Genomic DNA, 24,490 nt, shown 5'->3' with positions numbered 1-24,490 from the left:
CAAGCATCAAGAAGAAAATCAAGTGGAAGACATGTTTAAGAGAGTGAACTTTCAACTTAGAATGTATATCCTGTCTCTTAATATTTTCCAAGGTTAAGTCGCACTAAAAATATTACAAAAATGTTTTAAAAATGATTTTAAAACCAAGTCCCCAAACTTCAAAATTCATAAAAATGGTTTTGAACAAAAAATTGGAAAGTCCTTGATCCTCAGTCGATTGCGAGCCAACAAATTGCAAAAAATAAAAGGAACAGTCTATCGGGCGGTCTACCGAACCCCGTCCAGTGGACCAAGATTGGTTGACCGAGACCCCGTGGTCGACCATGCCCAATAAACTAGCTTTTTAAAATAGCCCAACGGCTAGTTGGGCGGTCGACCGAGAGGTCTATCGCCAGAGCCGTTAGAGCCGTAAAACGGCTAGTTTTTGTTGGTACATTATAAATACACATCCATTTGCATTTATTTCAATTCTAATGACTCACCAACACTCTTAAGCATTGATTAAACATCTGCAAACCTATTTTGGATTTAAAACTACTGTCTCCATCTCTTGTGTCTTGATTTGGCTAAAACATTTGAGAGATTGGATTATACTCAACTTGTATTCTATTGTGAGAGATTTCTTCATCATTCTTCATCGTGCAATCAGCCCCTAAAATGAGGCAAAGCAAGATCTTTCTCTTCTTCATTAATTCTCATTGTAAAGGTGGAAGGGCACCAATATTAAACCCCTTGAAGCTTCAAGCTTGTATGGGCTCGCATCCGGCCTACTAGGGAGGATAGCAATAGTAGATTGCCTCGATGAGCAAAACTTGAGAAGAGTGGAGTATGCCATGGTTTGAAGGCTGAATCACTATAAATGATCGGTGTACATTTCTCTTTCCCATATCTTCTTTTCTTCTCTTAGTTATGCTTATCGTGTTTATATTTTCATTCTACTTGGCTAACCACTCAACTAAAGATTAATAAGCAAAAGGGTTAGGATTAAAGATCAACGTTTAAAGAGCTTAAAATTTTAATAGCCAACCAACTCCCACCCCCTGTTTCGTGGTTGTCCTACTTGGGATTCACATTGATTTAAGCATAAGGCTTTGGATAGATCTGAAGGCTACATCAAAACTAAGTTCGTCAAGGAGATGATTCAACGTTCAGATAATGTGCATCATTTGCACCTTCAATTTGATCATCATGGCAGAGGTAACGATCTTTTTCCGCTTAAGATTGATTAATTTTCTAACAAATATCATCAGTAGGCTAAATAAAAATGTATAATTTAAGAAAAAGTATAAAATAAAAAATATCATTAAATTATCATGCTATTTTCACAATGAATTATAAAAATGAAAATATCGTGATATTTCTTAAATTCTCGGGATTATTTCAGGATTTTCTCGTTTTATAAGACATCTTATTCCCCCTGCTCATTTAACGTATCCTCCCTTCATTATCAATCACTGTCATAAAAAATAGAAAGAACCATAAGAGATTAGGATGGGTAGAAATATACAAACAAGTACCATGATCCGGATTTTTGAAACACCACCAAGTGATAAAAATAAATACAAAATGAAGGATACATTAATCTCTATGAATGTGTACTGAGGTTCTCGCTGTTCGTCCATCCATCTTGAACTTGAGCTGAATACTGCAAGTTCCAGAGAACATCTTCTATTGATGGACGCTCACCAATATCTTCAGATAGACAGTTTATGGTGATCTCAACTGCAGTTTTTAAGGACTCATAGGCAAAAGTACCTCTAATGGAAGGATCAGTTTCCCCCCTCAGTTTTTTCGGGCCTTCTGCTAGGCCTCTCTCTAGCTGTGAACCACAAAAAAACATATATAAACTATAAAAAAATTACTAAAATTTCAACATACTATTATGAACTAAAAATCTATTCATGATTCAATCTTGATGTCTAATGGCGTGTCACAACTCGCAATCATGGGTTCAAAATTTCCTAATATAAGGAATTCATTTCCTTAACATACTAACAAAACCTTCTTTCTCCAGTTATTAAAGGAATTTTTTTTTGTTTTTTGAATAATCCAAACACTTGAATCTTTTCTGAAGAGATTTCCATGTTTTTTAAAAACTAGAAATATGTTTTAGAAATAGCTGATTAATAGCTTAGAAATAGTAAAAAAAGGTTTCAATTTCTCTCTCTAAATGCATTAATAGTAAAATTGAGGAATGGGTTGTTTACCTTAAGTTTCAAGACATCCAATTCTGTCTGAGATGTGATGGGATTTCCTGTAATAATTTCTAGTAGAATAACTCCCAGCTGATAAACATCTTCTGTATCACCATGTCCAGTACTGCAGATAAAGAAAGTAAAAACCAATTCGAACTCAATTCACAGTAACATGCTTGGTGGTCCTCACTATATACACTCCCACATGTAAGAAATATAAACGCTTTTTAGGCTGACGATGATCAAACTACACTTAATTTTGATTTGGGTTTTATATAAGACACACTCCAGCTATAAGCATTATATCAAAAAGGTGGTTGTTTACTTGTCGAGATCGTCAAGTTCTGCTCCATTGAAAGGGCTTTCAGAACCGACCTACATTATTAAAGATGAAAATTAGCTGAAATTGAGACCTTTTGGTTCAAACAAAAAAAAAAGATCAATAAAATTAGGGGTGTATTAAGTAAATGTGGATACTTCATATTAACAAAACATAAAACCTGAACTATTCACTCTAGGTGGAGCTCACCATAGTGATCTTATTGATAAATGGTCTTGGAAGCTTATAATCACTAATTTTTGCTGTGAGATTTTCGTCCAACAAAATATTCTTTATATTAAAATTATTTCTTAAAACACCAGGCACAATTCTTGTATGCAGGAATTGGATTCCTCTTGCAATTCCCGTAGCAGCAGCTAATCTTTGTGGCCATTTCAGCATCTCTTGCTTTCGCCGTTCTGCCAAATAAATTATAAGAATTGAAATCCTATGATATTTCAGATATTAATGGCTGAAAAGCAATAGGATAATGGTTATTCCCCTTACCAGTAAGATGACTCCTCAGTGTCCCATTTGAAACGTATTCGAAGACAAGAAAGATGGTATCAGTGGCATTAGGGGATTCCTCATAAGTGACAAAGCAGTGTCCAAGAATGCTGACCAAATGGCGATGTCTGAGCTTTGAAATTACTTCCATTTGCTGTTTTAAGATTTTAAGAGCATGCCTTTGCTTTAGTTTCAGACACCTCACCACGACCAGTGATCCGTCACTGAGCCAGCCTTTGTACAGCTAAAATTACAAAAGAAACCAAGACGATGTGAAATTATTCAGATGTCAACATTGAAAGAATGAAAGTGAAGCAGTCTGTGTCTAGTAGAGATGATGTTCTAACCATATCAATTTACAGAATTCTATCAAATTCATGGAGATATGATGATGGATCATCACCCAATGTCAGAAAAGAATAATAACTTCCAGTTTTTCAAATATTCTATATTGGCCCAGTAAGACACACCATAATCAGGAAAGGTTACTGCAAAATATGAAAATGGGAATATTATCCTCATTTCTGGGACATTAAATAGAACAGTCCAAATCTTTTGTCCTTATTAGGATGCCCATGTTGGAAACTCTAATGACATAGACATTACAAGAAAACTGTAATTTACTGTCCTCTTGAGATACTTTAGTTCAGGAGCTATAAGTATAACTACGCAAATTTGACTTATGTACGTAGAAAATTCACTTGGTATAACTAGTGATTGAAAGACACCATATAGAGAGAGATATGGTAGTGCTTAAAATCTCATCGTTGGTCAAGAAGTCAACCCAAAGCAAAAGTGGGTTGAATCAGGCAGTCAATGATTTAGCCAGCAAGCTGATTGCATCGGGTGGATCAACGAGTTTTACTGACTCGGTAGATCTGAAATCAAGTTGACTTGTGCAAGTCAATGATTGACCAAGTGAAGTTTCAAACGTAGAAAAAGTAAATCCAATCAACTACTGATTGTGGAGATATAAAACAGAGCATTGATGCATTTTTAAGGATCCAACTTTTCACTACATGAAATTATAAAAGTGTGAAAACTCAAAATGATCTGACAATAACAAATCATACAAGTGAAAATAAATGTTTTTCGATAGAGTTGAACACTATTACCGACTGAATTAGGCCTATAATGTTTTCAAAGAACCTTTATTACTTTGAGATCTTTACCATGAGTGCGTGTGATTACTTGTTTAAATTTTGAGAAAATAAAATATTCGGAAACCAGCTTAGCTATTTGGAATCTTTCAGACAGATTTACACTGTAGACACCCAAAAACATTTCTTCATTGCTCTTGATCCATTCATAACTTGGGAGTTAGGCTGCTAAGGGAATGGAGAACTGATAAGGAGGATAACTTTATATGAAATTCACTACTTACCACTTAATAGACTGAAACTTGAGGGGATTTTTGTGTCGAACACATGAACAAAATAATTAGTATTCAAAAGAGTTTAAGTGACACAACAGGCACAGTCCAAAAATCAACAGTTAAACGGTTATTGGCAAATTATGGTGGAAACAGAGCAAATAAACAGGACTCATTGAGGTCTACCAGATCTTAAAAATCTGTCATCTATTTTCTACAGTCAGTTTTGTTTCAATGCTCACAGGCACATACGTTGGAAACATTCACTCTTGTGTCATGGTTAGAGCCACAACTTGGGTAGTCTATTCAGCTCTAGATAGAAGAAGGAAAATACAACACTATCCCCTTATCCTTTCTTTAGAGTTTATTAACATTTCGTAAATGATCTACCTATTCTGTTGCCTTCATTAATCAATGCAGTGGTTAGGATGACAAAGTCAACATTATACTGAAACATTTAATTACATGATCATTTGTCCCCGAGCATTTTAAGAACAAATATATAAGATTGTTATTATGAGTAGTAGCCGATATTTTCCATCTGAAATAGATTCACTGTCATACCTGACCCTGAGATCCTTCCCCCATTAAATTCGACGGCTCGAAGTTATTTGTTGCTTCTTCGAGTTCCTCCAGAGTAAAAGCATGATATGGTGGGAGCCCAAGTGCTCCGAGCCTCATTGCCTGAGACATATGCCCTGTCATAGATAAAATTGGCTTCACAAATTTTAATCATTCCTATCAAAGAAACATTGAGAGCTCCATGCAAGAATCCATTTACAAAAGTCTATATACACTACCAAGCAGAAACGTTACAAAAGAAATTCAGAAAGATTAGGCCCTTAAACCATAGACGCGAGTCTGGAAAACTTGGGTACATTTCTACTGAAATTTTCAACGATGGTAAAGTGAAAGAAAAATCATTCATGGTCATTCTATAGACAGATAGCAATGAATAATGGTGGAAGAGAAAGAACAGCTTACTAGATTCAGTACCCAGTCTTGGGGATATCCGAACTGACGTTTTTTCTATGACAGATTTCTGAGATCTAGAGTTCCCTTCATTCTTTTTCCCCAAGCTCCTAACTATCACCCATATTAACATCATACATGCTACCAAAGATCCCACAATCCCCCCAACAATTCCAAGTAAGAGGCCTAACTTGGTTTTTGATGTTTCCTTCTGTTTACTTGGCATAACTGCAGCCAAAGCTTCTACATGGCAAAATGAGTTTGAATGTTGATACTTTGAATCCCCAGAAGACAAACAATTCCATGAATACAACACAATTCGGTCTGAAGAATTAGAACAGACGCAGGGAGGCAAACCTCCAGTCAAAAGATTATGAGAGAGATCCATAAAATTGAGTCCATTTCTGCAAGATGTATTCATTGGAAGAGCTCCACTCAATTCATTACCAGCCAAATCCAAGTACTGAATTGAAGGTAAAGAGAACAAAAGAGATGGGATTGGCCCCACAAGTTGATTGAAAGAGATATCTAATCTTTGGAGCTGATCAAAGGACTGAAGTTCAGAATTAATACTTGAGTGGAAAGAATTGTTTCTCAATACTAGACTGACAAGCTTATTCCCCAATGAGGGAAACTCCGGTCCGAGGATATTGCAACCCAAGTCCAATTCTTCAAGAACTGTTAAGCTACTAAGATCAGGAACACTTCCGTTGAACAAATTATCATGAAAAATAAGACTCTGAATGCTGGTCAATGAATAAATTTGCAATGGGATTTTCCCATAAATAAAATTTGAACTTATATTCAGTACTTGAAGAGACGAAAATCGATTGATTTTTGCAGGTAAAGGCCCCCACAAACCCAACGACACAAGTGACAGTACCTTCAAGCTTGACAACTTAGAAAGAGTGGTGAAAAGGGAGTCGATCGAAAAATTCGAAGATAGAGTTTGAGAAGAGATGGAAAAGACTTTACTGGGATAAGGGGATCCTTTGTTTCCAATGACAGTTCATTCAATTACATGGTTTCCCGAGCAGATGATTTTAAGAGACTGAGAAGGAGGAATGTAACAGAAATTAGTCCACCTGTTCCAGCCATTGAGAACAGATGGGTACTCCAAAATGCGTTGAAATCGGAACAAGGCCATGGTTTCAGAGGGAAGCAATTGAGCAAAAGAGAATGGAAGAACAAAGAAAATGAGAATAGTAAGGAAGGTAAAACTATGTGTGTTTTCCATGGTTGGGAAGAAAAGATTGGTAAATGTAGAAAGAACACAGATAAAAATATTTACATTCTAATGCGGCGATTTAGTCTCCTAATTTATACATAACTTTTACTATCTGTAAATAATCCTACTGCAAATAGAACTAAGAATTAAACCAAAAGGAAAATAAGAAATCTAAAGAAACAACAAAAAATGTCCTACATCACATAAATGAAAATTCAGCAATATAAGAAAGAAGCAAGTAAACAAGGACTCCAATTTTTCTATTACTAGAAACTAAAAGACTTGAAACTAGTCACAGAATTGAGTCTAAATCTCAGTCCTTTCCATTTATGGAAATTAATTGTGAAGGGACTGAAACCCAAGAAAACAAACAAAGCTGAAATTTGGTGCAAAATGGAGTGTAAAATCCACAGACTAAGAAAGACAATGAATTTTTTTTTCCCATTTTACCTAAAATTTTGATCTGAAAGTGAAGAACAATGCAAAATGGTTTTTGGTGCGGAGTGAGTGTGAGTTTCACTGTTGTTTCCCAGATGGAGAAATCATTGACTAGAAGATGAAAATTCTTACAAATGGGTTGTGAATTTTAAGTACTTATAAGTTATAACAAAAAAAACCCAGAAAAAAAAGAGAGTTGAAATGGAAGGATTTGAAGATGAGGAAACCCAGATGTATCATTTGTTGGAGAAATAGAAAGAGGAAAGAGAAAAAAAAAGTCCAAACATTTCAGCAATTAATGTTCAAAATAAGAGCTTCAAAAGATGGGTGGAAAATAATTTGAAGTGGGTGTCAAGAAAATAAATTGAGAAGAGAATTGCTCTAGAATGGCAGTGAATGGAACAGAAGAGTAGAGTAGTGCAGAGCAGAGAAAGGAAGAGCCGAGCTTTGTGTAGAAAAAAGAGGGGCAAATATGATAGGCTAAAAGTCCTGTAAGAAAGTGGACGTGTCGGCGGCACGTGCGTAGTGCTTGTGGGCAGACAAGAGGGCATGGATTTCAGCAAGTCTACATCTTTAGATTCCTTCCTTCCATTAAGATCCAAATCAACCCAACAGGTCCAACCACTGTATTTATCATTCCATTAAAATGGTGGGGCCCACCTTATCATAGCAAGGTGTAAAATGGTAGGCCCCACCTTATACATGAATATGAATTTGGGTGGTCGGACCCACACAACAAATACATGGTGTAAGATGGTGGGCCTGACTCTATGTATGGATTTGGGTTGAGATAGTGAGCACTGGTATTCTTGGTGTGCCCCATCCTATTCCTGTGTTTGAGGGAAATTGGTAGGACCCACCGTATCAAAACATGGTGCAAAGTAGGGGGGGGGTGGTTTATATTCTGCGGGCAAGAAGTCCATTATTTTTCAAAAAAAATACTGTAGGACTAACTTCATAGGATGATCCCAACCGTTCATATATTGGGCCACAACTTAAATAAGATGATCTTAACATTTTAGAAAAACCTCTATAGAGAGACTTCACATTTTAGAAAAACCTCTATAGATTGGGAAGTTGGGATCATCCTACAGAGATGATTTACCGGTTACCACATATTTAAGTTGTGGCTCAACAGATGAACGGTTTCGATCATCATATGAAGTGGGTCCACAGTAGTTTTTGAAAAATAAGGGATTTCACAGGCACATAGATGTTGTAATTTACATCATGGACATTTTTGTGTCATTTTACGTACCGTTGTCGGCAATGTGTGGTATCTTATGGTCCAATATTTAACGATAACAAAATTAAGATTAAGTGTGATTTAATCATTATAACAGCCAATAAAAATTCAAACTTGTAAATTTATTTTAGAGTCAATATTTTTGAATTAATTGGGCCATTTTTTCCACCTCAAACAATTTTTTTTAGAGAAAAATAAAGATTAAAATTTGCAAGATTTCAGCCCATATAGCTGACAAATCTTTACCTCCCTTAGGCCATGTTTGGATCTCAAGATAAATATTTCCGACGGAAACTTTTTCTATGGAAAATGTTTCCTTTCCTCGATTTAGAAGGGAATAATATGATTATGGTTAATTTATAGGGATATATCATGAGGTCCCTCTAAATAAAAATTGAATAGGGTGGATTCAAATTATCAAAAAAAAAAAGGTAGGAAAGTTTTTATATTTTTTCCCTTTCTAAACTTTTTCCATAAAATTGCTACACTCCAAGTTTTTGAACACGGAGACTTTGACATTGTCGTTTGTAAAGAGCCATTTTTGCTTTGATCAAAAGCCCAAATATTTTATTCCTTGAAAAATGTAAAGTTTACAGTCAAAGCAAACGAATGGGTATAGTATTTACATCCATCTGCTTTGATACGTCCACTCCTCTTTTCACTTTACTGATTAGCAGGAACTGGCTAGAATAGCCCTTGCCTATGGGCTTGGAAGAGTAGGGTCAGGCCCCAAGTCTGAAGTCTGATTCTCAGATACTTGAAACCAATTCAATCCAAACTTTACCGAAAGAACAGGTGCATAATGATAATAAGCATCTCCATCAGCACCCGAATCTTAGACTATTCCATTCCGTTTTTCAGCTGGGTTGGATACGTAGTTCGAGTCGCCGCTGTGAACTACCAGTGAAAACATTTTGAAACCGTTCGTTGTCCCCTATGTTGAAGAAAGGGGCAGAGAAGTTCAGGTAAAGCAAATCAATTGCTTGCCATTAACGATTCCTAACCACGTGCATTTGTTGTATGATCAATAGGGAAGGGGGGAGAACTGGTTAGTCAGGGAAAGGGCTCAGTGCAAGCCTCCCCTCTCTCTCAAAAAGCAAAAAGGGCAACGCACGGCGGAGACAAATGCTCCTTTCATGATCGACGCGCATTCCAGTGTCCAATGGTAAACATAATGGCAATGCATTGGACCGCTTCTCAATCTTTCCTTTCCGTCTTTCAGTAGCGGTTAGTCATTGCACATCCGAAGACGATGGCATTCGGCGATCAACAGACCGCAAAGCAAACAGAGATTGAAAGAGTCCCCTCCCACCACCTGTGAACGACCGTGCGGACTGAGAGCTAAGTCTAGATGGATGACGGAACTAGGAGAATGGACCCTGCCAGATCTTCTGATCACTAGGGCAGAGCATCTGTCTATGGTGTACGTGTGTACGGATCGGGGTGAGTGTGAGTTAACGTACTCGTACTCCTAGCTTCTCCGGTCTGTGATGAATCTTCCCCAAAGCAAAGGTCTTCCATCACGTGCCACCGAACCGAGCTCCAGGATTTACCCTTAGTGGTGGGTGGACCAGTCTTCTTAATGAGGTTAACCTAGTCGGGCCAGCTAGTAAAGGCATCAAGGCCTATGAGCTTCAGTGGAGCAGGTTACTCAACCACAGCCGCTTCCGCTGTCTAAACATGAAACCTAACGTATAAAAAAATGAATATTTATCGGTAATGCTCAGTAAGAAGGGGTCATCTTTTTCTGTTTTAGGGACAGGTAGATCTCATCCACCGGATTATTGTACATATCTATTTTCGTTCGGGATTAGGGATTTCGTGTACAAATACAAGCGATCTTTAACTACAGATACATCTGATCATATATGTATTACAATAAAGAAGGAGGATTTTCAATGCGAGATATAAAAACATATCTCTCCGTGGCACCTGTGCTAACTACTCTATGGTTCGGGTCTTTAGCAGGTCTATTGATAGAGATCAATCGTTTATTCCCAGATGCGTTGACATTCCCCCTTTTTTTTTTTTTTAGGCCCACCCAATTTCTCTGGTAGTTCGAGCTTGCTTCTAGTACCAAACAAGGGAATCTATTCCTCTCCTTACTCGCCTAAACCTTACTGACTCTTGCTCTTGAACATGAATACTTGAAGTCCCTCCGCAGCTCTGCTCTGTCTTCTAGTCGATTGTTCTGTGGGCAGTGGAGACGCTGGAGATGTTTCAGCAACTATTCCAATCTAATGATTTTTCCATTACCCGCCTTTCATTCGATGGGGGGGGGATGGGTGATGAGATTTGCAGCCCAGGTGTCTAGGTAGTGTTAAAAACTTGTTCGTGAGACCCTCGTGACATAGGCATAGAACTTGATAACTTTATAGATGTTTCATGATATTCATATCGATTAATGCATTGGCATTGCATGCAAAGTGCCCCATCACTCATTCAGATCTCGTATGCCATGATGAGGAACCTATGCTTGTCCATTTTGCTTTTTTCATGTGGGATTGAGATGAGACTATAGCGTCTTCCTCTCATCAGGAAAAAGATCATGAAAGTCTTGTTACCGTTATCATTATGTATATGTCGTGTATAGCATCGCTTGTTTGATGGTACTTTCTTAAGTCGAGACTCGCCTCGATCGGTTTCGACCAAATCCTTTGCCTCTTCTCACTTCACTCCTCCCCGTGATCATTTTCAGGTTTTGGAGTGTCCTAGACGATGCAGGGGACGATGAAGATTTGGTTTTGGAGACGTTCTTACCGGACATACCAGCTGGCATAAAATCGATAAATGAGGAATTGTCGGGAGGGGTGGCTCGACAGGATCAAGGGTCGAAACCAGAATGAAATCAATCGAATATTCACTCCCTAGACAGCTAGGCGAAAGCAAGGGAAGTCTGAAGGGAAGGTGGGATCATGCTCCTCTGCTTTTAGCGATTCTTCCTGTATCTCTTGCTCGCTTCTAGGGACTTTAGCTCGACTGCTAGTCCCTTTAGGGACTCGCCCTATAGAATGAATGGTTAAGGAGAGGGAGAAGGTTGTGTGCCTCTTATTAAGATTCATAAGAACATGGGGGAACAATATCAGATTTATTCTTGCTTCACCCGCCTAACCGTCGGATCCAATACCTTCTCCTCATTCAGGCATACCATACCCATACCCATACACAACCTTAGAGCTTAGAGCTTAGAGCAACCAGGCGATAAGGTTTCGGCTTTATGGACCAGTACTTGATCGGATCCTCGGCTGGGCCGGCTTATTCAAATACTGCCTGAAATGCTGGCTATATAACCGCATCAGCAGCTGGTGGAAGGCCAACTTGAAAAATAGGATCTCTTTCGGGTAGAAATAGAGGTGCTGAACCAGCGATCCTTTTCGTAAGAGTTATTTAGTCCGAAGGAGTCCCTAGTCCCCAGTCCGCTATCCGAAGTCCGCTATCCGGCTAGTCGCAAGTCGGAAGTCGGAAGGCAAGTCGTCCCTAGTCGCAGAAGCCTTTGATTAGTAAGGGGCAGGCAAGTCCCAAGTTCGAAGTCCGAAGTCAGGAGTCGTAAGTCCCTAGTCGCTAGTCGGAAGTCGGAAAGCTAGTCGTGCCAAGTCCGGAGTCTGCTGTCCGGAGCCTTTGATTAGTAGGGGGTGGGCAAGTCCCCATTCCGCTCTCAAGTCGGAAAGCAAGTTCGGAAGTCAGGACAGAAGCCTTTGATTAGTAGGGGGTCCCAAGTTCAATCATTCCATTCGCCTTAACGCACCTACCGGACTTGCTAAGGTGCTACTAGTGGCTTCCGATCAACAAAGTATCGATCCGGAAAGATATTGATAAATTACATAAAATAGTAGTCCAAATCACCGGGCTTAACAGCCTGTCATCCTAAATAAGTTGCCCCACCAGCCCCAAATCCATCCGGGTCAGCCTTCTGATTACAGCAACTAAGAAGACCTTATTGTAGATATTTTGTTAATTGAAAAAGGACGCGGGGTCGAATCGATTCCTCATATGAGAGCAAACATACCACAATGTTCAAAGGGGATTTTGTAAAACAAAAAGATGTTGAAAATAAATTGAAGATGAACTACAATGCTACTATATTTGGAGGTGGTAGAAAAAAAGAGCAAACTAGTTGGAGCCACCATGCATGCAAAGAATTTTAGCAACTCGATCTTATCTCAAAATTCAACTAAGTACTGAATTGTGTGGCCATTAGCCATTTATATTGGGACCTATATTTCTTTCCAGCATGTAAGATTGGCAAATGGCGAAGCCAATAATAAGCTAGTTAGAGCAAGAGTGTCTAAGGAAGGCTTAGAGTTGTTTGATTTTCTCCCTCCTTAACGGCCGACTAGTAGTACTTGTGTCTGTATTTGTATACTTCTTTTCTGTCTTGTATTGACCCCTGAGACACGGATTATCCCATTATTTCCTCTTTAATAAACTTTTCTACCATTCACAACAATAGCATGGGGCCACCTAAGTTCTGCATCATATATAGTATCCAGATATGTAACATAGATATGATATTTAGTTACCATATAGTATACAGATATATAACATAGATATGACATTTAGTTACTATTAGGACAAGCATCTATAAGGTTTTAAATAGCAAGGAGCCTATCGATGGCCAGCTACAAAATTTCTCATTATTTATAGATAATAAATAGAGATTTTTATAGTAAGTTGATAAAAAGAGAGACTAGACACTTGAGCAGCCTTAAAAGTTGACGCCAAAAGTGGATATGGATGTATAGTGACCATATTTTTGGACTTTTTGTACATATTTTTTCAGATAGTGGATTAGTTGAGAATCCTCACTATGATACAAAAAATTTTTGTTTCTCAAGATCTGGGTTGATTCTGGTCTTAAGATCTAATGGGAGAGGAAAGAGACAATAAAAAGAGGTTGTTCATTGAGTGAAGAAAGTGGGAAGACCCATGCATTGCCTGTCAAACAGCTAGGCTGGGTAGACATTAACTACTTTTGGTTTCATTTTTATTAATTTTTATATGCCTGCCGACCTGTCGTATTTCAATTCTCTTTGTTTGATTGATTTAGCTTGTCTTATTTGTTTCATTCACCTGTTTTTTAGTTTTGTCTCCAAATATCCAGCATTCTCTTCCATTCTCCCTCATGCAATTTGGACTGTGATTCTCAATGCATTGATTCAAAACTGAAAGCCATAACTAGAGGGAGTTGATATCTGCACTGTAAATTTTGATAATGGTGCTTCACTATTTATTTTATATTTTTGTGAATAGCTGGTACAGTTGATATCTGCACTATAGCAACCATGCAACCTTTATAACAAAAACCCATAATTTATGTTTCAAATGTATACAAAACAAAAAATTAAATGATATCAATATAGTGTTGGCAATCACCACAAGAATAAAACAATGACACACAGCAATTATCACTGTTCGCCACTCAAACACAAACACTTGTTCTTTGTCTTCTGCTTAAAACCTTCAAACAAGCACACAAAAGCACATGAATACATTTATAGAATTTTAATATATGTTTAGTTTTGACTGTCTACTATTCTAGTGTCAAGCTGATGATCTCTTCAAGCTGTGAAGCTCCCTGCATAAAAAAAAGATAAAAATTCGAATGAGAATAACACTAATTAAAAATAATCTAACTCAATGCAAATGCATATGTTTACCTGCAAATTCTAATACTATAAAAAAAAATTGCAAAACAGGAACAGAGCATTTAGATGACAAATTGGTGGGCATTTTTGGCTTGAAACATATTAACAGGCAAGTGTACAAGTGTGAGAAACTTATTCATAATCTCAACAATTTTACCTGTTGAAGGCAGCTATCGAGAATAGCATTTTGATTTGTGTACTTCAAAAGTGCCTCACATCAAATGATCATACTAACCTTCTGGTTTGTGTACTTCAAACAGATAGAAAATAAAACGAGAATAGCATATACATCAAATGTTCTTACTGACCTTCAAACAGATAGAAAACAAAACGAGAAGCTTATAACAACTTATAATATTAACAATAGGAGATGTAATCCACAATTTCTTATTTTGATAATCGTGCTCCTCTCAAGGGGTATAAGGGGTATGAAACTGATAAATGATCAAGGGACTATCCAATGTTGCCATTTCTTTTTTTAATTCAGTTACGGGTGTTTCTAATCCCTTCCTCTTGTGAGTAACATCGCAGTTGGGCTAGACCTCCAAAAACATACTTTTATGTTTGGATTGAGGGGATGTCAGAAATTAGAAAGGGTCGGTATTGAAGGAAAAAGGAAACCTTCAAAAGAACTGGATTACAGCCCCTCAATAGCTGAGTTAAAAACATGCATCGGATTAGAGGTATTTCAAGAACCACAAATGGATTACTGCTAATAAGTCAACCAACAATCAGCTTTCGATTGGTAAAGGAATTCAATTAAATAATTAAAATCGACTACCAGGGAAATGTTGAGCTTCGAGTCAGTACAATCAACAGTACAGATCTTGTACAGTTGAATTACTTGTGTCAAATTAGAGACAAAAGCAATAACAATACACAACCGACAATCAACATTCAGTGAGTAAAATCCTTCAACTAAACGACTAAAATCATATTCTAAGGTCACTTTAGATCTCTGGATCATCACAATAAAGAAAACAAATCAAGTGTAGTTGAATACTTGAATTACTTGTTTCGGATTACAGGCAAAAACAACAAAATCATTAAAATAATGTTTTAATCTCTGTTTCAAAAGAAGCCAAATCAAATCCTAGTCACTTTGAATGCCACGATCGAGTACCCAGATGAAATAGTCATAATTATGGAGTCAAAGGATATCTTATTTACTTTGAAGGGTGAAAATGTGGATTCGGACAGGAACTCATCCAGCATAAAAGGGAGTTGACACGACAGAGTCGATGATGATGCTGAGACGTTTTAAACTATGGTTGTAATGGCAGATACCTTTCATCAGATTAGAATCGAAAAAAATAAATTGTTGGTACGAGAGGACTAAACAATAAAAAGTTGTAAGATTTATGGACCTTCTAATTGAACAGGCTCAATGCCACAAACCATCATTGCTGCTTAAAAGGTTGAACCAAAACCTTCAAAACAACAAAAACATCTCTGATGAAACCTGCTCTATAAAGGTAACAGGGAACACCATATATTGATATGAGAGTGCTGAAATAATGAAGACTAGAGGTTTGTAAGAAACAAGTTGAACAAAGTCATGCTCAGAAAAACCACTAGAGACACACCTTTTCTATCAAGGTAACAGGTAAGAGGTAACACCATATATTGAAACAAGGGGTTTGCTAGGGACCATCACAGAAAGGCATTTTGTGGCAAGCTGTTGCATTTGAGAGCAGCCACCTCAGATGAATAAAGTTCATAAAACAAAATCTGATGAAAAGTGAGCCTGTGAGGCTGCTCTCACATGCAACAGCCAGCCATGAAATGCCATCCGGGATAGTCGCTAGCAAATCCCTTGAAGCAATATATGTACCACAACCCAATCAATGTAACCATCTACTAGACACATAAGATATAATCTAGCTAAGCGAACCATGAATATGCAGTAGCCTGAAACCCTCATTAGATGAACAATCTTAATTGTCTAGTCAGAAGATTTTTGTCCTCGTTGAGTATGAACCCGTAGTTAATTTCTCATTTTCTAGCATTTGAATATAACACATCGCAATAGAGTTTTCAAATGAACAATTCAGATATGATGCCAATGTAAATTCCGTAACGGGAAGAAGTTAGGAAAAGACCTTTTCAATTCTTCAGATATGGTAGGAAGAAGTTAAGAAAAGACCTTTTCAATTCAGATGTGGCAGGAAGAAGTTAAGAAAAGACCTTTCAAATTCAGATAAGGCGCCAATGTAGAAATGAATAGTGATACAAATAGATGTGCCCATATTACCTTTTGGTAATACAGGTTTCCAACTGTAAAAAATTGCACACCCAATGGTGTTCATCCTCATCAGTCTGGTGTGCCCAGCTAGTCTAGAACATTGCCTCCAGTCCCGAGGTGATCAAGTGTTCAGCTTGATTATTAACATTATGTCCTCATTTTATGTTAAAATCATGTCTTTTATCCTACAGTCATATCCTTTTATCCAGGTGAGGATCACCCAATAATGGTGAGACTAGAGGTAATGGTGGCACGCTAAATGAGTGGAACAAATGTCTAAGTGTGCCACATGTATTATAATGTGACAAAAAAACATAACGGCAGCCCCATCCTTCTAGAAAAACAGTCAATTGAAATTCATTTCATTGAAGAAAATATCATACCAAGTTTTCCTTGTCATCTTGCTCTGTTTCCTCGTTAGACATAGGATTGCTTGAATCTGTAACATAACAAAAAGATAAGACGAGCAAGGCCAACTGAAGAGCACTGCTATTGACAGTTAAACCCCTTTTATCTACTCTCATTTGTGACCCTATCAAAATGGTGGGTTCTTTAAGAATTTGCCCTAAAATTAATAATTTCCATTTGTAGGCCATGACAAAGGTTGACGTTATACATTCACCATGTGTTTATCCACAAAGCATTGAATAGTAACCATGAGGTCAACTGCCACAACAACAAAAAATGAATGCCGTGCAGTTTTCCCATGAGAAAAAAGGTCTTGAGGCAAGAAAGAACACCATACACCTGATCATTTTTCAAAAAAAAAAAAAGAAAGAAAAAAAGAACAGAAAAAAAAAATCGAGATGTTTTTTTTACCTTTCTCACTAGCAAACTTAGTCTCTGAATTCTTGACCTTCCCCTTCTCTCTGTTGGTATCCTGCCTACTTGGCCGCTGAGATTTCTTTTGCAAATTATTCCTATTATCATTAACAGATGCCAAATTTGAAGAGCTTTTGCTAACTGATGCCCTGTTCTTGACTGCAGTTCTTTTTTTACCACCCTCTTTCTAAATTGCTTCTCCAACTACAGATGCTCTAATATTTTCGGAATTCAATGATTTGGGTTTCAAATTGCCAGCTCTTGCAGTAGAAGTCGAATGACCATCTTCATCAGATGACTCAGGGACCAGAGAGCATGTCTCAGAGACCTGTACCTGCTCTAAATCTTCTGAAATATTGTAGCTTCTCAGCAATTCCTTTGTGGGTTCTCCAAGTTCCAGAAGGTTATGTCGAAGTACATATGATTTCAGCTCATCACGCAATCGCTGAAAAGGCTGTGAATTCAAGCCACAACGCATTAGCAAATTAGAATTATGTGGGAAAGAAAAATCAAGACAGGCAATGTCACAAATATCGTTCTTGGGAATTTCTAGGCAACGGAAAATCTCAGAATATATTAAATTTCTTTTATTTTTTCCAGGTTTATATCAGGAAAAAAAAATAAAGTTATTTAAAAATACATAAATATATAAAATTTAAGAAAAATATATAATATAAAAAAATTGTAAAAATGTCAGGATAACATCATGATATTATTGCAATATTTTATGATATTATTGCTATATTTTTAAAATCTAGGGATTATTTCGGAATTGTCGTTTTATCAAAATGTCGCCATAAAAACGTGATAATTTGAAAATATTGGAGATATTTGTGGCATAGAATACAAGCAGTGTGTGTAATGTGAAATTGAAGAATATACGGGCCTAGATACCTCACATCCAGACTCTAAGGCAAGCTTGAAAAACCCAAGTGAAATTGAATGCTTAGCGGCAGATTCAGATATCTTAATCTGTGATATCCAACAAGAGACAGATAAGAGAACACTGAATTTCCGCATGTTTGTCGACTTTGACGCATCAGAGGCAGGTGTATCACAATTTCCCTGGCTGCTAGTTGATTTCTTTGTTCTAATTTCTGATATTGGAGTAATGCTGCTAACCGGTCTCGGTAGTGGGCTGACAGAAGACTTGGCAGGAATTGAGAGGCGTCTGGGTGGTTTAGCAGTTTTTTCCTTGTCAGAAAGATCAAGAACACTCACACTTTTGCTTACATTTGAGACAGCCCGACCCCTGCGCAAGTATGAAATTAATCTCTTCATCTTCTTCTACAGAGGATGTCGTAAACATCTAAATTTGAAATACATATATATATAGAAAGAAATAAAATTTTATATTATAGCTAAAATCTGCCTGTACCAAAATATCTTTCTCCCTCCCATTTTAGAAGGAAATTATATGCTGAAAGGGCCGTATGAACACATAAAGGCGGTACGATAAAGGTACCATCCTTGAGATTTGGTCCAACAGCAGCCCGTCAAAAAGTGAGCTGCTGTAGGATCAAATATGAAGGATGGGATGCTGAGTACGTATTCATAAGACCTTTCATCATATAATTCTCTTAGAAACAAGTCATTTCTCTCATATTTTGCTACTAGACACACCATCTCTCTACCATCTTTTCTTTACACAGAGTTCAATTGTACATGCTCTTTAGAAGATCTTTTTTTCATTTATTTATTTATCCCTTGATCTCATACACCAAAGAAAACAAGATTAAAAATAAATAAAAGGTTTGAAATTTTGAATGTAGTAGGAAGAGAGGACATCAAAATTTCGAATTTAAATATAACTGTGAAGTTAGATTTCTAATGGGTCATGACTAGTTCAACATGTCGAAGTGAATATGTAAAATTTTTAACCTAAAATTTGTTTAGAAAGCTTTAAATATGTAGTTCTATCAACAAAATGATGTATTGCAAGCAAAGATTATAATTAAATAAAATAATAACTTCAAAGAAATCTATATCAAACAAATTTGATCTGGAAATTTATAAATGATAAAGTATGCATATGATCGGTTACTATAAAATGCATAAAACAATAACCAAAAGAAAAAAATTATTTAAATAAATAAAATTTAAGAATAGCTTATGCGCAATCTGTTTATGTATGGATCTAATAAATAAACAATAGAATAATAAAAGAAGAGGATTAAATCTTTCACGATGCTTGCGATTCGTGGGTCCAATCACTGATGGTGGATCTGTCATGGATGGATTGAGAAGTTGGTATTCCGTAGAAGCCCTGTGTGAAAATCAATATGAATGCCGAAGATTTGACGCTCGCATCGCCCCAATATATAAGATCGAGATTAAATAAAATGCTTTGGAAAAAAGTATAAATTCTAGTTTGTATTTGTGTATTAATGGCTTGCATGGTGAAAAAAAACAATTGTAGAAAGTCTACATTATAGTAAAGTGTGTGCAGAGAAAGAAATGACTTTTTTTAAGAGAGTTCTCCTGTAACCTTTTGAGCAATAGGAGGCGGGGAAGAGAGAGAGAGAATTGCACCAGTCGAGGGAAATATCCCCACCCCACCCCCTTCTAGGATTTTGAGGGGAAGAGAGAAATGAAAGATCCTCTTGAGAGGAGAGCCTACTGTTATTTTTTTAGAAGTAGGATAGGAGTCCATTTTTTGTACTGCTATAAAAGAAAATGGAAGAAAAAAAAAGATATTTGGGGAGTGCTTAAAATAAAAATGATTATTTTTAATTGAAATAGGGTTGTATTTCAAAAAAAGAACCTTTTCTATAATAGGAAAGTTCGTCGAAAATTGTGTTATCTTTTCTGAAATGACACGTCAATGGTGTTTTATTCAATTTCGCGTACTGTGAGAAAGACTATAATGCCTCGTTCATTTTTAATTGTTCCTGTTTTTTAATCTCCACCACCACCGACGACCATCGCTGCAACTCGAAAAAAGTTGGAGAAGAGGAGAAAGAAGAGAAAGAAGACGATGAAAAAGTGGACAAATTAGATGAAGAAAAGAGCATGAAGAAGGAAACAAAAGAATCGACAATGGAAAAAGTAGAAGACTCCAGAAAAAAAAATTTTAAAAAAGAGAGAGAGGAAGCAGAAATTGGGGCCGTGTCAGTGAGAATTGCGGCCGACTTCGTGAAATGTGGCGTCACTGAGTCGGCCGAAAAATCTCACAGAGTCAACTCTAAATTTCACCAAGCTGACTTTAAAAAATACTGAGTCATTCCTAAATCTCACCGAGTAGACCCCAATTCCACCAATACGACCCCAACATTCTCTTCTTCCCCTTTTTCATTTTTTCCAATCCATTCTTTCGAGTGTCGATTCTCCTTTTTTTCCTTCTCTCTCTTCTTTTCTATTTTTCTAGCATCTTCTATTTTTCCCGACATCGATTCTTTCTGTTTTCTTCTTCCTCTGCTTCTTCTTCCTCCTTCAAGTTGCAGCAATGGTCAGCCATGGCGGTGGAGATTAAACAATAGGAAAACAAAGAAGAATGAGAATAAGGAATTTTTGTCTTTTTAATCGTACAACACCAAACATACATGAAATGTCATAATGGTTCCATTTTGAAGTAATTTCTCCAACAGAACACAGTTTTTGAGAAACTTTCTCTTCTATATTTGGATGTATGTAGTTAGAAGATTTATTAGAAAGAACAAAGATTTTAGAAATATAAGTAAAAGAAACTTTTTGGAAAAAATAAGGACTATAGCCTTTTACTAGTTATGGTAAAAGGTAATCTTTTATTGAAATAAAAAATAAAAGAACAATAGGCTACAATGAGAATTTATATTGTGGCCGACCGTGAAAATCACAAGGGTAGAGTGTCAAAACTCTGCCCCTTGATTTTTTATCCTGGTCAAAGCCCATTTTTTGACTTTCCACTTAGATAAAAAATCAAGGGGCAGAGATTTGACACTCTGCCCTTGTGATTTTCACGATCGGCCACCATATAAAAACTCGGTTACAATTACCCCTCTTTTTCATCTCTTTTCTATATAACAAGTGGCAAAGAAGCAAACACATGAATAATATGTAGGTCGTAATTTAAATAGAATAAAATTAAACTAAATAGACACCTATAGGATACCCCTCTTGTGTGCCTGATTTGAAAGTGTGGTATCCAAATAAATAAACTCAAAAATAAATGACAAAAAATAGTAAGAAAAAACTAGTGGACACAGTAAACAGATTGGGGCAACAACATACAACATCCAATGAGAACACTCTCAATGGCAGCTCGTACACGAACCTTGCTCTGAATTGTTGCCTTGAGCACACAGGACCACATAAAATGAAATTTATACAACAACCTGGCTTTGATACCAAATATGAAGTGGAGCGGAAGTGAAAACCAAGTGGATTCTAAACATCGGCAGCAGAAATCATTGAAGCTTCTAAACTTCTACAGTTATACTCTTTGATTTGGTATGCTCTGATACCAATCAAATGTAGAGTGGTCAGCAAAAGCAACTTTTAATCACAGCAGTAGAAACTCTAGAATTGGTGTGCTTTGAAGCCACTACATATTCAGTCCTTAACTTAAATCCAAAGACGGAGCAACAAATATGAAATTGAGGCGCCCACTATAAAAATCTTTACCTCCCTTAGGCCATGTTTGGATCTCAAGAAAAATATTTCCGACCGAAACTTTTTCTAGGGGAAATGTTTCCTTTCCTCGATTTAGAAGGGAATAAAATTTTCAATTAATTGGGTCATTTTTTCCATCTCAAATAATTTATTTTAGAGAAAAATAAAGATTAAAATTTGCAAGATTTCAGCCCATATAGCTGAAAAATCTTTACCTCCCTTAGGCCATGTTTGGATCTCAAGAAAAACTATGCATGGGTGTAAAAATTGTGGCCCCACCCTAATGCATAGGTTAGTCTAGATTATGGTGGGCCCCACCCTAATGCATAGGTTATTATGAATTCATGAAGGATGCTGTATATGTGAGCATCCATTGGGGTGCAGCTGTCGAGCAAAGATATATATTTTACAGTTTTGTTCTTTTGATATTTATGAAAACACCAAGGAACCAATAGTGACCAAGGGTTAAATGGAGAAGATTAAAAGAGTTGAGAAAATGGTTTTACGATGTTGACATGAATTTTCACAATGTTAGCACTGATGGAAGCTCAATTTTGATGGCAGTAGACGAAACCTTGGCTACACTGGGTTTTTTAAGTTAGGCTCCTTCATCCAGATGTACATGTGTGTGGATCATACAAACTCAAATGATAGTATTAACTATTAAGCAATCCCAGAAAACATGAACACATGGTTGAAATCATGGCAATCCTAGAAAATCCAAAAGCCGTGACTGTAATAAGATAGTACAAAGCAATATAATTATTAACTGCATATTAGATCATAAACTCTTAACACAGGAGATGCATAAATTAAAAGATTAAGTGGAAAGTTTGTGAATTAATATTCAACTAACATTCAAAAAAAAAAGTAAAGAAGGAAAAGATGAAAAGAAAATCTGATCTTGCCAACAGGAGACCACTGGAGCAAAAGAAATAAAGGAAATCAAATGCTATATCTGGATGGTAAAGGGTAAAACATCAAAGATAAAGGGCAAAATGAAAGAAAAAAAAAAGGCAAAATCTGGATGTAAAGGAACATAGCTGACGTCTGAATCTCTGTTATCCCTTTGCTTTGGTTCTTGCAATGAAGAAATATAGCTAACAAAGAAAGGAGGAGGATGCAAAGATAAGAAATGAGAAAGAAGCTGAATAAACTTACCGGTGAGCAGATGGATGTATTTGTTGTTCCTTTCCATTAATCCAACAGCAGGTTGGCTGATGATAGGCATGAGAATGTTGTTGCCGGCCGCCGCTATAGAAGAAAGGGGGTTTCTTGTATTTCTTCTGTAAAAGCAGGACTCCTCTTAACCTCTTATTTCATCTACCCAAGACTTCTATTTTGTAAAAGCCGGACTCCCCTTACTCTTATTTCTTTTACCCAAAATTTTGATTTATGATGATTTGCCGAGAATCAAAAAATAAGAAACTGAAATAGTATGAGCTGATATTTTGGGTAAATTATCCCAAAAAACCTCTAATGTTAAGCTACCGTTTAGGAAAAATTGCTGATTTTAAGGGGTGGACCGGTGGTAAAATCAAATCCGAGGCAAAATCGAATTGGTTTGGGGAAATTTAAATTGATTGGCAACTATATGTAAGGGCGGCAAACGAATTCTTATAGGAGGGAAACCCAAAAAACTTTTCCAAAGAAACCTTTTTCCTAGAAAAGGTGAATGACATTTTGTAATCCTACAGGCTTAGTATATATTATAGATAGATTATAGATATATATACCCATCATGTGACCAAAATTGAACATTTTAGATTTTCGGATAATTCCTTAGTCATACTCATGTGAAGAATATTTCTTATCTTGATTGAAGTTAAATATATTTTTTAAAATGCAATAAAAGAGAGTATTCCTACTGAAACCTCTGACAGCCTAACCGAGTGTGGAACCGAGCAAATCCCTACAAGCCACATAACATAAAGGGAGTAGTTGTCCACTTGTTAAGAGCTCAAAAATGAATTGTCTAAGTACTCTTCCCTTCGGGTTTGGGTGAGTGATGATGAATATGGGCCAGTTAAAAAGAATCTCTTTTTTCTTTTTAGACTCAAAGTGAACTCTTTAATAGCTCTCCCTTTTCTGCTTTCTCATTTCCTATCTCCTCCTTCAATTCCACCCAAATTCACTCATTTTCTTCTCCAAGATTGTCAGTGGTTGGTCCTTCATTAGTAGTAGAAATTTCAAATGCACTTATGTCCTTCATTTGTAGTAGAAATTTTGCAAAAAAACCATTCCATAGCTTGCTGAACGACCAAGTTATTTATGAAGAAGCATCGACTAACCCACTAAGAGAGATTTTCTAGGCAATTTCACCAAAAAGCCATTTCGTGACTCACTTTTTAGAGAAAGAACAGCCACATAGCAGCACATTTTGTCTTATTCATTTAATTCACATGATGCATTTGTACTGTCCTGTTCAGTCTAAAATGCCAGGGCACAGTCGGTCAGTGCAACCGTGTGTGGGGAGTGTGTGTATGTGTGAGTGATGCAAGGGCGTGCCAGCCAAGGAGGTATGAAATTGGAAACTCATTTCGAGGATTCAGCAACCGAAACGTTTCCATCCCCTGAGATTGGATTTCAGGTGATTGAGATGAAGAGGAGAACGTCACTTCTTCCTCGGGCTCCTCTATCTATACACAGATGGAAAGGACATCTTCAGTACATACATAATGCCAACTGAGGAGATGTCGACACGCGCAAATTGTCAATGACATGTCGACATGCGAAGAACATGAATGACTCGCGATTGGCAAGGGAAACGTCACCGAGCGTAGAACGCAAATGTCGCTATCGATTCACGCAGAATGCAAACGACTCTCAGGGTTTACAAGCCGTTCTATTTCAACTAAATGACAAAAGAATAGAAACAAAACGCCAATGCGAGGGATAGTTGAATTAAAGG

The 24,490-nt window shown here is 36.9% G+C and overlaps 1 protein-coding gene and 1 pseudogene across 3 annotated transcripts; both read right to left on the bottom strand.

Moving 5' to 3' along the window:
* Nucleotides 1-1,467: 1,467 nt before the first annotated feature.
* LOC143885546 (putative LRR receptor-like serine/threonine-protein kinase At1g14390) lies at nucleotides 1,468-7,483 on the bottom strand (annotated as a pseudogene). The gene is made up of 7 exons (XR_013253452.1): nucleotides 5,378-7,483; nucleotides 4,958-5,091; nucleotides 3,022-3,265; nucleotides 2,725-2,933; nucleotides 2,521-2,570; nucleotides 2,208-2,319; nucleotides 1,468-1,819 (listed from the first exon to the last, which is right to left on the bottom strand). The product of XR_013253452.1 is annotated as a putative LRR receptor-like serine/threonine-protein kinase At1g14390 (transcript).
* Nucleotides 7,484-13,604: 6,121 nt separating this feature from the next.
* On the bottom strand, nucleotides 13,605-23,266 carry LOC143885545 (uncharacterized). 2 transcript variants are annotated; one of them, XM_077389773.1, is made up of 5 exons: nucleotides 22,741-23,266; nucleotides 17,884-18,241; nucleotides 16,987-17,443; nucleotides 16,551-16,606; nucleotides 13,605-13,852 (listed from the first exon to the last, which is right to left on the bottom strand). In XM_077389773.1, the coding sequence occupies exons 2-3, from the start codon at nucleotides 18,007-18,009 to the stop codon at nucleotides 17,177-17,179; spliced, it is 393 nt and encodes a 130-aa protein (XP_077245888.1). In that variant the 5' UTR covers nucleotides 18,010-18,241; nucleotides 22,741-23,266; the 3' UTR covers nucleotides 13,605-13,852; nucleotides 16,551-16,606; nucleotides 16,987-17,176. The 2 variants fall into 2 exon arrangements, with proteins under 2 accessions (XP_077245888.1, XP_077245889.1); XM_077389774.1 differs by lacking the exon at nucleotides 16,551-16,606.
* Between the last annotated feature and the right edge of the window lie 1,224 nt (nucleotides 23,267-24,490).

The sequence above is a fragment of the Tasmannia lanceolata genome, unplaced genomic scaffold, assembly GCF_043159265.1.
Source record: "Tasmannia lanceolata isolate RefF3 unplaced genomic scaffold, GAP_Taslan_0.1 ptg000008l, whole genome shotgun sequence".
Taxonomy (NCBI): domain Eukaryota; kingdom Viridiplantae; phylum Streptophyta; class Magnoliopsida; order Canellales; family Winteraceae; genus Tasmannia; species Tasmannia lanceolata.
The sequence above is the reverse complement of the archived record's forward strand: the minus strand, read 5'-3'. Positions and strand labels throughout refer to the sequence as shown.

What these genes read in the sequence shown, in the direction of transcription:
- LOC143885545 (XM_077389773.1), bottom strand. Translation starts at nt 18,009, where the DNA reads ATGCGGAAATTCAGTGTTCTCTTATCTGTCTCTTGTTGGATATCACAG. An exon ending in CCTTAGAGTCTGGATGTGAG is followed by an intron (nt 17,444 to 17,883) that starts GTATCTAGGCCC and finishes TTGAATTCACAG; the next exon opens with CCTTTTCAGCGATTGCGTGA.